The following is a 16,089-nucleotide window of genomic DNA, read 5'->3' as shown; positions in this document are numbered from 1 at the left end:
CCAGTTATGAAATTCTTTTATCTTATTGCTGCAGTAACCCACGTCGATTTGCGATTTTTGTATGATATTATATAAACTATCGGTTTTTTCAAATATTATGTGAAATACTTGTAAAAAAAAAATTAAAATTAAAAGATTGTAAAGAATTATAAAAAGATTCCACCGACAAATTTGTATCGCCTTCCCATTGCTGAGGATTGTCAGCCATTTCACTAAATAAGCCAATTAGATTATTTTTTTGTTCAAATATAATATTTACAGTACGCGATGAGTACGCCCAACGAGTAGCAGAAATGTGTGGTATTTTTTTATTGCAAAATTTATCATAATCAGCGGATCTTTTTGTACTGTTGCTAAAAAAATTAACCAAAGCCTGAATAGCAGAAAAAAATGAACTTATTTCACCAATTCTGCTACAAGACTTGGATAAAACTAGATTTAATATATGGGCATTACACCAAATATAAATAGCCTGAGGACAAAACTCTTTAATTTTTTGTTGCACCCCGTTTCTTACCCCAGACATGACGTTCGCGCCATCGTAGCTTTGCGCGACTAATTTATTTTTGCAGTCATAAATATTTACGTAATGCATGATAATCTCGGCAAGTACATCTGAGGTTCGATTTTCGGATACATCAATAAATCCTAAAAATCGATCATGTATATCATTTCCAGAGAAATATCTAAATATCATACATAATTGTTCTTTATTACTAATATCTGGCGTCTCATCTATAATTACTGATACAAAAGTGGACATTTTTATTTCCGATTTTATTTGATTCCTCATTACTTCCGATACGCTGCAAATAATATCGTTTTGTATTTTATTAGAAAGGTAACTAGGACCCTGTTTGTCGCTTTGCTGCATACGTTTTTCTAAAACAAGATCATATTTAGACAACATTGAAATGAGCTCTAGGAAATTTCCTCTATTAAGTGATGTTTCGGATTCATCGTGTCCCCTAAAAGCGAGTTCTTGCTGAGCTAAATAGCAAACAACATCGACTAACCGCTGAAAAACACTTCGATTATGGTTTACTTTTAAATTATGTCTAGTTACCTCCTCAGATAATTGCCGAGATATGGATGTTTCTATTCTATGTTTACCGAAATTATGGAAACTTATTACAGCGTTCAAATGCTTCTGTGTATTTTGATGTCGTTTTATGGCGTTTGTTAAATTGTTTAAATCATCATAACCGGATGAATTCCACACATTTTTGTCATTAGAAAAAAAAAACGCAATACCAACAAAATAATTTATTAATATGAGAGCAACCGGCAATCCATCGAGTTTTGTATACAGACCGATTAAACTTCCTTTTATGCGATTTAACAGTTTGCGATATATTTAAATTGGGAGTAGGTCTTAGAGATGTAATCATTTCTTTTTTTTAATAAAATTCAAAGCGCTAACCTTTCCATTATGAAGTAACTCTTTTACACACTTTAAATATTATACAAGGAACGACATCGGCCATTTCCGAACTCATTATGACGTATGAATACGTAAGGAAATAATTAGATAATTTCCAATAATAAATAAATATGTACTAAGTGTAGATTAGGCAAATAATCAATGAATAATAATCGACTCAAATACAAAGGCATAAAAGTCGTTGAGAATAGTTTGACAGATAACCATTATGAAATACGTTCGATACGATTGCAAATTGTGCACCACGTGTGTGGCTAAGTTCAGGCCAATGGAAGCCGGCTTCCAAATTTCATACAAAATGCCATATATGTACCTACTATTTTATGGTTAGAGTTATATTTTTTAAGCAAAATTATAAGACATATTGCCGGAACCAGAAGCCCTAATTGAAGCCAATGAGAGCGAGCGAGATGGCTAATCTTGTGTCGCCTGCACTTGCAACAGACAGGGCGAAAGCCGAATGTTTAGACTCGGCTATCTCGGGTAGTACGAAAAAGCGCGCGATAATTTAAAAACAGGCATGCATTAATTATGTATTTTTAATCAATTTAAAATTTAATAATTGTTGGAGTTGTTACGCAAGCCGGGCTTTTGGGCTTCTAGGGAAGGTCCGCCACTGATATATATATATATATATATATATATATATATATATATATATATATATATATATATATATATATATATATATCTATATACTGGCTGAAAGAGGAACGCTCCCGGAAATAGTCAACATATTCAGGCAACTCAACTCAAACACAAAGTAGATGGTAATCTCTCAAATCCCGTAAGAGTCGGTACCGGCATCAGGCAGGGTGACAGTCTGAGTCCATTCCTCTTCAATCTCATCATGGATGGGATTGTGGAAGATATTAAAGGACTACATAAAGGATACAGACTGGGAGAGAAAACCATCGATGTTGTCTGCTATGCGGATGATGCCGTTGTATTCGATGAGACTGAAGGGGACCTGCAACTACTCTTGAACACATTCCACCTTGCTAGTCAAAAATTCAATATGGCTATATCCGCTACAAAGACCAAGAGTATGGTGTTCTCTCGCACCCCAGTGGGATGTAGCGTGACTGTGGACGGCGTCTTGGTAGAGCAGGTGGAAAAGTTTAAATACCTGGGTGTGGACCTATGTGCTCAGACAGATCTGCGATGCGAAGTGATGGGGCAAGTGAACAAAGCTGCAGTCATCTCAGGATGCCTGAAAAATGCTATATGGAAAAACCCTGAGATGAAGATCGGCAGCAAGATCAAGATATACAAAACTTGTGTCCGACCCATCATGACGTATGGAATCGAAAGTAAAGCAGACACCGCTGCCACAAAAAACACGCTTAGAGTGTCAGAATGAAGACTCTGAGAAGCATAACAGGCAAGAGTCTTCGAGATAGACTGAGAAATGCCAAGATCAGGGAAATATGCGAGATCGAAGATGTCGTTAGGTGGGGAAGGCAACGAAGAAGACAATGGTATGCGCATGTGAGGAGAATGGAACCATCCAGACTCCCCCACATCGCATTGTACGGCCAACCCCATGGTAGACGACTCCCGGGTAGACCACCAAAGAGATGGGCCGATAGCTGGGAATCGACGTCGCAGGAGGCTAATCCCTCTTAAAAACAGGCCGTAAGGCCTACAATAAGAAGAAGAAGAAGAAGAATATATATATATATATATATATATATATATATATATATATATATATATATATATATATATATATATATATATATATATATATATATATATATATATATATATATATATATATATATATATATATATATATATATATATATATATATATATACATATATATATATATATATATATATATATATATATATATATATATATAAATATATATATGTATACATATATATATATTTATAAATATATATAAATTTATATATTTATATATATATATATATATATATATATATGTATATATATATATATATATATATATATATATATATATATATATATATATATATATATATATATATATATATATATATATATATATATATATATTTAAATATATATATATATATATATATATATATTATATATATATATATATATATATATATATATATATATATATATATATACACATATAAAGTCAGCGCCCGGCAATTCGCTAACTTCATAAGTGACAATAAAAATAAGAAATTCATGATTTTATTTCAAACAAATAAAACATAGTTAACGAAACTTTGTTGGGAAAATAAAACTTTTGGTATACTTCTAAAACAACAAGAAAAACCAACGAAATCGATATCGAGAATTCGTGATATTATTTAACGAATTATTTTCCAGTTTACTTTTTAAAGTTTTCTTGTTCCTCATTTTTTCACAGTATAACAGATAACATGACGTAAAATGAAATTAACACATAAAAACATAACTTGAGTAATATAACTACGGTATAAAAGTATTTATTTGGGATAATATAAATCATTCAATTACTGATTTATTATAACATTATCATCGTAATTTTTATTAAATCTGAATAATAGAATATTATTTAATTATTTAAATTTCTTATTATTTATATCGATATCGAATGCATTAAAAATTTAAAGTATAAAAGGTGCTAATGTTTGTTTTAATAATATTAAAGTAATTAAAACCGATTGTGGATTTTAAATAAGTGAGGAAAGAACAGCAAAACAAATTTATCAGGCGAATGTAGCTGGAAATAGGAATGGGTGGTCTTATTAAATGAAAGCAAGGCAATAAAAGCAGTAAAATCATGCACCGGTACAAGTCGAGGGTAAAATTAAATATTAATGTAAAAAAACACCTTTCTGGGAATCGAACCCGAGACCTCCAGAATTTTATCCAAATTGCTACGCACTGCACTCACCCATAAGGGCGGAAAATTAAAAGTAATATCGGTGAAATATCTACAATTCAGTTCTCGATCGAGTTTATGCATACCTAGAATACGTTACGTAAAGTAGAAACTTACTCATTTTCTATTAGGTTTTCTGTGAATAAGCCAAAGTTTATTTGATCGCTAGATATTAATACCGGTTTACTTCAGTGTGTATTTTTAGCGTCAATATCGCGGATTGCCTTTCTTCTCATATTTTTGGCTAGTTATGTAAATTTTGCATTTCCGGTGAATGACATTTTTAGCACTTAATGGTCTCTTAATCAATATGTTTAAAATCGCTTTCACTTTTTATGCTTTGTTTCGGTGCGAAGCGGTAAAGACTAAACCAAATTACACCAGCGCATTCGCAACCTGGTTGCGCGTGCAGCGGAAAAGTACTGCATAGGCGCTCGAGAACTGAGCACGGAGCAAGAGGATTTTGTCGTTGTTGTGTTCATCTTTATCGTGAGAAAAATGCCGCATCACCCAATCAAGTGTATAGTATGATCGTAAGATATGATCCAATGTTACTATTGGAATATTATCATATTGAAGAATACATGGATTTCACTATTGCGTAAAGTTATTGCCCATATTTTCATATATGCCGGAAGAATTTGCGTCCGAAATAATCATTAATTCCGAGACAAATTTGGAACGAAAAAAGCAGCCATTACTTTTAACGAGCTAGAATTACGAGTAAATATTTCTTGCAGTACAACTAATACTTATGTTTGTTTTATGTAATCATATCGAAATGTGTATTACAATTATTATGAGAGTGAATGCAAGACGAACTGTATGAAAAACAAAAATAATATTGTTTTAATGGATTTTTTATACGAGTGAGCTAGTAACAATGTTTATCGCCAATTAAACCAATTTAATCAATTAAATCAACTAAGCCGCATTTCAAGTGATGCCTTTTAAAAAAAGAGAAGATTTTTAATATGTGTTTGTCTTACGTTCAACGAAAAATAAAACAATTATATGAATTGATTTTAATTTGTTACCGAAATTTATTTGATTTTTGCATACACCACTTTAACAACATTTTACAAATATATTTTAAGAACACGATGGTAAATTATCTTTCTCCTTGATAAGAGTTTTTCAGTATAACCCCTCAGGCGTAGGCACGTGTTTAGATAAAGTCACATGTCTTTTCTGACTAATAAGCTTAGAGCTCAGGAAAAACCCACTGAAAATTCTCAAATACACTAAACAACATTTTAAATACTTTTATTCGCGGTGACGTTGGTGTAATCGGCTTATAGGATATTTTTTTTAAATATGAAAGTATTCAGATGATACTTTTTTATACGATGTTAAATTAATTTTATACGTGTCTTTATTGCGAATATTTGCAATCACCTAAAAAAATACATTCTATTTTATTAACAATAGTACGTATCAATCAATAAACACCCGCTTATCACCTCTTTCAGTTAGTAGTCTCAATGTGGGCCGCGCCAGAAGGGTATATAAAAAGTTAGGGAGGGTAGAGGGATGTTTTTTCGTCAATTTTTAAAATTATCTACGATAAGCCGCTTTGTATTTACTTATGTTGAAAATGCAAATTTAAAATGCAAACGTGATTTTAATACATTTAAAGTTACTTGATAAAAATCCCATAAAACATTTATATATTCATTACATTTAAAACGATTTGTACTTTTGAACAAGGAATGCAAAAATTTTTTTTGGAGGTTTACATTTTTTCTCTTTAAAATGATTACATTTTGTCTTTTACTTCGAAAATCGTACCCATACGTGGAAGGTTTCAAAACCATTACATTTATACAGGTTTCCAGAATCAATGTAATATGGATTTTCAATAATGGGCAGAATGGTGAAAGTTACACTGGTGTACAAAGCGATCTCTTAAGCCAGCCATATGCTAGGTCGTAAGCTAGGGGACGCTCAGACTTCCATCTTCTTTCATTTTAAGAGGAACGATAGATATTTAAAATCAAGTTGAGACACCTTTAATATGGTAATCATTCTCTAGTTGGTCGTTTGCTTTACGTACCAAAAAAATTAAAAGACTTTCGATGGTCTATTTTCATTAAATCTACCTTAATTATTTAGTAATTTCTCATTTTTTATACATCGATATATTAGAAAAAACTAACTAACCAACTAACCATCACGCCGCTTCCCCGCAGGGGTAGGCAGAGAGAATAGAACGCCACACCACTCTGTCTTTGCAAACATCCTTCGCCTCTTCCACGTTCATGCATCTCCTCATACATACCCGCCGATTGTTACGACTCCTAACCTGACCACCTTCAAGTATTTGGCATACCTGATCGTGCCATGTTTTTCTCGGTCTTCCTCTGCTCTTTTTTCCACTTACATTCGCCTCATAAATTTGTTTTACCGTTCTTTCCTCACTCATTCGTTCTACATGTCCAAACCATCTCAACACACCTTTCTTAATTTTAACGATAATGCTTATCTCAGCTTTGCATTCCTTCCTTATATTAGAAAATATCGCAAATGTCCTGTTAAATTGTTTGTTGTCAGGTGGCTCATGACCACATCTGCTACCGCTACGAGATCCTCGAGGTGATCGGGAAGGGCAGCTTCGGACAGGTGATCAGGGCTCTGGACCATCGCACCAACCAGCATGTCGCCATCAAGATCATCCGCAACAAGAAGCGCTTCCATCACCAGGCACTCATAGAGGTGCGCATACTGGACCACCTGCGCACCAAGGACAAGGACGGAGCGCACAACGTCATACACATGCTGGACTACTTCTACTTCAGGAATCATCTCTGCATTAGCTTCGAACTGATGAGGTGAGTCGCCTTTTCACTCTTATGATGGCCTGGTATTTTTTTGTTAATCGCACTATTTAGGTGAAGTTTGAAACATTTTAACTTTTTTTTATTAAAATTGAGTGATACATGCCACAAACAACTGGTATTTTTTTATGCTGTAAATTAACACTTTTTTTAATGACAACTAATACTTACTCAATTTTTTTAGTTTTATTTTTTCAAAACATTTTAAGTGTTCCAACATTTTTTTACGTTAAAAAAAACATATCCATTTATGTGAGTAAATTTTGAGAATAATTCCGAAAATGCCCATGTAATTTGTATATTTTTAGTACATAGTTTAATTAGTCATATATTTTTACAAAGTAACATGTTTTCTCAATATTTCAATACACTTACATTATAGTAATTAGTTTTTTACTTTTATTTTAGAAAATTTTAAAACATTGTTAGGTTAGATTGTTTTTAAATTTAATAATTAATTTGGGCGCATGGTAATATTATTGTATTTGCATTTTTATTTTATTTTTTGGGAGTACTGCGTATAATTATTTTAGGAATAAAATATAACGATACGTATATTTTACAAAATACTTCGTAGGTATTAATAAATCCGTTAAAATAATTGATTATTTATTTCCTTTGATATGAAAATAGTATAGAAAATTACAGATATGTGTACATATTTAATAATAGATTATCGTAATATCTTTATTATTAATGAGAAGAAAATCCATTCGTTGAAAACAATTCCAATCTCCATGAACCACCATTTTGATTTCCACAACCAAACGTAATAGATATTATTGCATGATAAGCAGTTCTAATTTTGAACGAATGTATACGAGTAGCATGCGCGGTGCAACTTTGAAAAAGTTTTTTTTAGTCAAAACCAAATTTGCGTGTCAACAAAAATATATACAAACTCCTTTTTTTAAATATTTTATTTAAAAGATAAATTTAGATTAATGATTTAAAAAAAAAACTTTACGAAAAAAATATTTCAATATAACATATTTTCTAAAATGATTTCTACGTTAAAATACAGAAAAAGGCATATTATGATATATTAAGATTTCTCATATAAATTTTAAATAAAGATGTCGTTCGGATTGCTTAATTTACGAAATAACCTATATCATGAAAAAAAAATATGTAAGATTAAAAAAAAAAAAATTAAGAACAATTTTTTTTTAAATATGACGCAACTGAAACAAAACAAAAATGTGTATAAATAGCAAATACATATTTTTTAGAATTTTCATGGTTTAGTAAAATTATGTTAGTAGACGAAATACGCTTTATTTCATTTAAAAATAATGTTACCTACCTCAGAACAGGTATTTATTGTACCTTGTGAAAATACACAGTATCTTTTGTAAGACGAATTGTATTATAAAAAATCCTCATTTGCATTGATCCCATTTTTTTTATCAGTATGTTTTTTTGTACACCGTTCACCCAGTGTTCATCCGCAGGTATTCTAAGAAACTAAAAAAATAAATAAAACCGAATTATGTACATACAATTATGTATACGAATTATGTATACGCTCATTCTTTTCAACAACGTCATATATATTGTATATAAAAAAACTTGATTTTTTGGGAGATCGTTTTTAAAGTTTAAAAATATATTAAAATGTATTAAAAATTATTTTTATTGTACAACAGATCTTTTTAGGTAAACCCTGACTGTTTTTTCTCCATTTGAAAAATACTAAGTATATTTAAAAAAATTATTTAACAATACCTTTTCTTCAAAATGCAAAAACAATTCTTTCTGCCCTGTAGCGGGTAAATATCAAGTTTAAAATTTGTTGCTTTTCCTGGGATATAGTACATTTTTTGGGCATTTCAAATACGTCCACAACTGAAAATTGACGATTTTTGATATATGACGTTGTTGAAAGGAGTGAGCGATATATAATATGTTACTATGTAAAATATTTTCAGCGAAGACCCACATTCTCTTATAACATGCCAGAACACACGTTCTAGAATTTATGTTAATCCTAATAATTATACGTATTGGCCGGAAAAGATAATGTTATTCGAATAAATGGATTATGTTTACTCACCTACTTGGACAGTAAACAGAAAACTTCTAACCACCTTGTTATGTTTGTCTGTCATATTTTTAACATAAATCGATTAAAATACGTCGTTGTTACATGAAGCCTTTTAATACAACAGCAACATTAATTATTTTATTAACTACATATGACAAAAGACATGAAAACATAAATAATAAATTTGTATTCTTAAATGAAACCTACGTTTTTGATAAGTTTGTACATACTCACAATATTTTGAGTATGTCCAAATATTTCTTAAAATTCTGGGTTTTCTCCTATTAGGAGTTTTTTTTACTTTTTTTTTGACATTATTTTTATTTATTAACTTTGACATTTTGTCAAACAAAGGTATTTGGACCCACTCAAAATATTGTGAATAAAAAAATAACTAGTCAAATTATAAGCTGCATAAAAAAAAATTTCAGGCGTTTCCCGGTATATAAAATTATTTGTAACGATACAAATAAAACAGGGTCTCTGCTAAATAAAATCTTTCTTAATTGCTAAATAAAACCTTTCCAACATAGATGGCTGTTGTGAACTCATATGTACTGAACATGGTAATGAGTTTAGTGATATATCCAGGTGTGTCGAAAAATTTAAGTAGTGTGGTTGTCAATCATAGGTTTAATGGTGAATGTTGCACGTGTGAAAAATTATCACTTATCCAGCCAATGACTGGTAAATACCCAGATTTCCAAATTCTTCGTTACGTTTGTAGGGATATCAAAAATAAATGTTAATTTGTAATTTTTAACTCAATAAACTCTAGAAATTTTATAATTAAAATTAAAGTTCGTTTTAAAATCACTATAAATATTTTATTACAACTTAATTATAATGTCTGTCGGTTTCGAAGCTAACCGCTTCTTCATCAAGACTGATAAATACTATTACTGATTAGTATTAATCAGTCTTGACATGAAGCGGTTAGCTTCGAAACCGGTAGACATTATAATTAAGTTATAATAAAATATTTAAAGTGATTTTAAAACAAAGTTACATTAATCATAAAATGGAAAATCACAAAGTTAGAGCTTCAAATATAAATCATAATCCATAGACATTTTTAACAAAATAATTTTACTTATTAATAATAACTAATAATTGTAATTCTTTATTAAACTTTGGTATTTATAGCATTAAGCTTTTAACAAAACCTTTTAATGCACTAATGAATTATTGTCATTAAAGTGTATCAACTATGCACTTTTATCCCAGGGGTTTTCCGTGTTCACTAATGGCTTTCCGAAATCACGCAACGCTGAATTTATTTAGTCGAAAGAACGAGGGAGAATAACATTGTTATTTTTGTAATAATATTCATAAAAATATGATACAAAACTTAGTTTGATACAGGTTCATAAAAAAATAATTCATAGACTGAAGAGAAAATAGTTTGGGAGCACAGTGTATGAGCTATATGGTTAATATAAATACACACACACACACAGAGACACACATATAAACATATGTATTTATGTATATATATATATATATATATATATATATATATATATATATATATATATATATATATATATATATATATATATATATATATATATATATATATATATATATATATATATATATATATATATATATATATATATATATATATATATATATATATATATATATTATATATATACATATATTTATACATACATATATATATATATATATATAAATATATATATATATATATATATATATATATATATATATATACATTTTTATTTTTATTTTTTCTGACCAATGCGATCCCTCAGTAGAATGTGTAACAAAACGTTGTATAATAGATGTTCGAATAGTAAAGGAAAGAATGCAAGTCCGAGATAAGCACTATCGTTAAAAATAAGAAAATTGTAGAAAGAACAGTAACACAGTTTTATTAGACAAATGTAAAAGGAAAAATAAGCAGAGGAGAACCGAGAAAAAATTGGCATGATCAAATAATAATCAGTTTTCATTGATAAATTTACAAGAATAGAACAGACAATAAATATATATTTTTCTTAGATATGATGCCAAAGGTCAGAAATAAATTAACGAATTTGTTCAAAAGCATATCTCTTAGGTTGGAACTCATCAATGAACAGTTTATTCGAATACCGTGACAAAATATGCCTCTATTACCAAAAAGAACCATAGGTATACTATAGAATTTAAAAAAAAGTCATCAATTAAATAGTATTAAATTTCGATGGTCCTCTCAAATCGTGCTCAATTTATTAAATAATGAACCAATTATGACTTTACAAGACGGTTTATTACTCACGAAAAACATTTCCTCATTATTAAGCATTATTATTTTTAAATATAAACAACATCAAACCTTCAAAATATACACTACGGAAGCGCAAAAAGTTTTTTACGCAAAGAAAGATATTAGGGTAAAGATATTATTTTCATTGCATTAGGGACAATGGCTGAAACTTTATATGGGAAAACAATAAAGTGAAAATGTTTACACGTGTAACATATATACAACATATAATATTTTGTTTCTTATCTCCTGGTGGAATAACTGTAAAATATTTCAGAAAATATTATTTTTTATAATAGAAACACATCATATTTTGTTATGTTTAGTAATGTTTTCTTTTTGAAAATAAAATACGGATGAGACCCTTTTTTTGGCATCCCCGAAAATAATATTTGGAGGTCCCGGGTTTGATTCCCAGGGGAAAACAATAATAATTTATACGATTTCTCAATCTTATATTTATTAAATATTATCCTAGACTGGTACCCGAAGCCTGGCATTGATTACCTAGACTTCATACGAGTACCGAAATAACGCAAGAATATTGCGTCAATACGATGCAGTTCCTTATGCATCATTCGGTGCAAATAAGATTTTTTTTGAGGTCAAGGGATCTTGCGTCCCTTATGTCACCGCGACCATATCGAGTCTATTGTGACCTCCCTCTATATTACAGCTCACTGCCAAGACCTACGTGAGTCATGTAACTCACGACCTGTTTTGGTGGTAACTTCACCTTCTCGGAGTCCAGTAGAGGTCCTCCAAGGATGTGACTTCGTTTGCGAGTATTTATAATATATAATTATAATACGATTATTTAATAAATATTAAAGTGTTTCCTTTTGTGTAATAAATGTTTGTTTTAGAAAAAAACTGTTAAACAATAAATAAATGTTAGCAAAACATGTGTACAGCTCAAATGTTTTCGTTGACTAAATTTATTTGATGAAAAATATAATAATTTAGGTAAAATGTTATAACATATAAAACAATTCAAATAAACATGGCATGTGAAAATATGTTTTACAAAACAATCCTTACATAACGGACATCATATAAAATATTGTACATACGTAATACATATAGATATTATAAAGAAACAGAAGTCAGAATATTTATACTATTTTTTTAAGACAGCGAAAACGGATGCTACGAATTACCAATGTAACATGATTTCATACAAAAAGTTATAAAAATCATATTATCATGAAAAATGGAATTCTCCCAGTAAAATATCTGTCTACAAAAGTGAAGAAAAAAAATATTGTCAGTTTTTCTATCTGTTCAGAGCCACGCAAGACAGTTCATGAAATATACTATTCGATCAAAATCGCATGTTATGTTCCTATTCATAAAAAAAACATAAATAAATGCATTTTGAGTGACATTACGTTGATAATATAGTTACCCAAGTAAAGTAAAACGTTTCGGGTGCATTGCACTTTTTAGTTTCGCAATATTGTGCGCCGTCCGCTGTGTGGCAACACCTTGTCGAGTGGATTTGTCCTATGCACAAATTAATTGAACAAAATAAAGTCGAATTCATTCTCCATGCACTCCAGTTGGTAGCGAAACAGATTATTCCGCGAAGGTAAGCGAACAACCAATGACCGATAGATAACGAATTAATTATGCCACTGACATCATTACAGTGATTGATGGGCTATAAGTGGGATTTGGTGGGAACGCTTCCTAGTTAGAGAATACCGTGACATATAATAAGATGATCATCAACTTTCACGTTGTTATTGTGTTAGTAAGAAGTTTATAATCTGATTTGATAAAGACATTAAAAGAAAATTGAAATCGGGTCAAGTATCAAATGTCAAACTTAAGTTTTTGTCTTTCTTTTGTCAACGTATGATATATGTACCGCTATTTCTGTTACCTAATGTATAAAGTATTTTTTAAATTAATTCTATGAATATGAGATGGCGCTTCAGGAGCCCGCCAGGGTAACTTAATAAATATATTTTTGACATATAACGTAAAATATTCATTATTAATTAATGTATTACTTAGTACCTAAATACCACTTTTTCATAAAATCTACTGTGACACGTGTTTCGATGCATTTCGCATCATTTTCAAACACCGTTAATTAAAAATGGATAGATTTCAATTAATGTAAAATATTCAGCTTGGAATCCATCACAGAGCTGATATTCTATACCTTTGTTACCGATTTAATTTCGTAATGTACATAGGTAACGTTAACATTACTATTAGCGTTTTATTAATATTATTTTGGGATTTTTAACCTTCTTGTGGATTCGAATTAAATGTTATCCCCGTGAGGATACTTTTATAATGACAGTGTCCTAAGTGATAAGACGGTCGCACTTAGCATCAAAATAATATACTTATTAAATTATGAAAAATCCTTAAAGCTGAGAATAAATTTGAGCGAACGTCTCCCTCGTATGACGATGGTACGAAGCTAATTTTTGTTTCCTGAGACCAACTAGGTGGGGTAACAATATCGGAGTTTGAGTGGCTGAAAAAAAGTAGCGTCGACCTTGTTAATGACAACACTTCTTAAATTGCAGACTTAATTTTTAATGCATCCCTGTTTGTAGAATTTACTATATGAATTCTGAATACTACACCATAGATATATGTTATATTTACAACGTCAAGTAAAAATACAACAACGAAGTATTTTTTTTGCTGAACTATTATGTATAAAAATATTTACTAAACTGAGAATCGTCGAAAAACGTAACGATTCTCCCGATTTACTTCGTCGGCGTATTCTTTATTTTCATGTAAATTATTTATTTTTTCTGACTCCCGTCATAAAGGAATTTGAATTCCGTTTAACTTTATGTCCTTTTTATTGAGTCACATGAATGTATGAATATTGATTTATGCCAGCAAAGCTGATGTTAGGGTAAACAGTTAGTCGGGTATATCATTTCGGGTTACCTTAACTGCTTCCCTCTGGTTAGACAGGATGGCGTGTCCTGAAAGTCTTCAACTATGTCGTGATTCCTGCATTGATAATATTAATTTATTACTCGACAAATTGTTTGGTTTCGCTTTAAATATAATGAATTTCTGTGATTTGTTTTCCAATTAAATGAGATTGCCTCGGTTTCAAAATCTGGAAAGTTAAGCGAACACCGAACGTAAACAAATATTATTTGGAAGGTTGGAAATTGATATCTCGAAATACGATGTTAAAAAATGATGAGGAATGCATCGAAACACGTGTCACAATAGATTTTAAGAAATAGTGGTATTAACTAAGTAAAACTAAGTCAAATTAAAAATGAAAATAATAAGCCTTATTTATTTGAAGCGTGAAAAAAAAAGAAATATTAAGATGTACCATTAACATTTATTATAGTTAAAAAATATTTTTAATATAAGCAAATTTTATTTTAATATAATAAATAAAACGTACATATTTCAAAACTATTATTTAATGAACGAATGAGAAAAATGTTTCATAAGTTTGGTTGTGTTTGCATTCAAAATCAAGTAAAATATTTTCCCGGAATTAAATATAACTGAATTTTCACATCTCTCCCTGAAACCCTGAAAATACATTTAATAGAAAACAAATATTTGAAAGAATACAATTATATCTATAAATTTACTGCTACGAAGGTATTTTCGAACAAAAAGATTGAAAGAAATAACGAGAAAAAACCATTTCAAAAACACTATTTCTACTGCTTTTCTTAAATGGCCATAATAATTCATTTGCTATTGTAACTCTATCTAAAATATGTTGTCTGAAAGATGTTGTGTCTTAGAGAATGAGGTTTGAGGGTAGTTTGCTAACTTTTCTCAATCCATCGACATCAAGAGCAGTCGCAAGTTTGTGAAATTGATTAATTTGATGAAAACTTTTTTGTTGTGTGGATGTCAGTTTCCATCCCTAACTTTTTTTACGAGAGTTCTTATATTTCAGGCGATGTTGGTTTTCCCTGAAAACTTTTCAGTCACGATATCGCATTAAATTCTCATAATTACATATATACTCGTATAAGTAAAGGTAATGAACATATTTTATGCGCGTAATATATTCGAATTTATTAGGGGATGCACTGATGTTTGTTGTTGTTTTTCATATGAATATAAATATATTTAAAAAAAAAATTAAAGTGAAAATGTAAGTTAATAAAGTGTAAGTGTAGTTTGTAATTGAAATATGAACGGCAGCATTTTTTAAATTTTTTTTTTTAATCTAAGACCAAAATCAAACAAATGTTTTCTTTTTTAAGTCGAAAAAAATACAGCAAACGTAATACTTTTTTTTGTTATTTTTTTTTCTGTTATTTGTAAAATAATATTCTAGATTTAACGACCCGAATTAAAAAGTTTTTTTTCTTAAATAGGCTAATAAATATCTGTACATATTTTCAATCATAGCTTTATTTGGAATTAAACCCATTGAAATATGTATTTTTTTCTTTACTAGCTCTATCCAGAAATCATCTTTGCTTATTTTCGATCATAGCTTCGATTCGAATAAAGCCCCTGTATAATGTTTTATGCATATTTTTATTTAAATTAAAAAGGGATCGAATTTATTGATAAATAAATAATGTCGATATATTTAGTACATACGTTTTTTTAGTTACATTGAAATAGAAT

The 16,089-nt window shown here is 29.7% G+C and overlaps 1 protein-coding gene across 1 annotated transcript in view; it reads left to right on the top strand.

Annotated features, from left to right (window-relative positions):
* The window catches only part of Dyrk2 (Dual-specificity tyrosine phosphorylation-regulated kinase 2), a 79,502-nt gene that overhangs the window by 29,013 nt on the left and 34,400 nt on the right, over window positions 1–16,089 (top strand). Inside the window, exon 4 of the mRNA XM_088278028.1 lies at window positions 6,873–7,150. Within this exon, the coding sequence (XP_088134154.1) occupies window positions 6,873–7,150 (278 nt within the window). The remainder of the gene's footprint in view (window positions 1–6,872; window positions 7,151–16,089) is intronic.

Source organism: Brachycentrus maculatus, unplaced genomic scaffold (assembly GCF_059751285.1).
Source record: "Brachycentrus maculatus isolate JH-2025_06_01 unplaced genomic scaffold, ASM5975128v1 h1tg000054l, whole genome shotgun sequence".
NCBI lineage: Eukaryota > Metazoa > Arthropoda > Insecta > Trichoptera > Brachycentridae > Brachycentrus > Brachycentrus maculatus.
The sequence above is the reverse complement of the archived record's forward strand: the minus strand, read 5'-3'. Positions and strand labels throughout refer to the sequence as shown.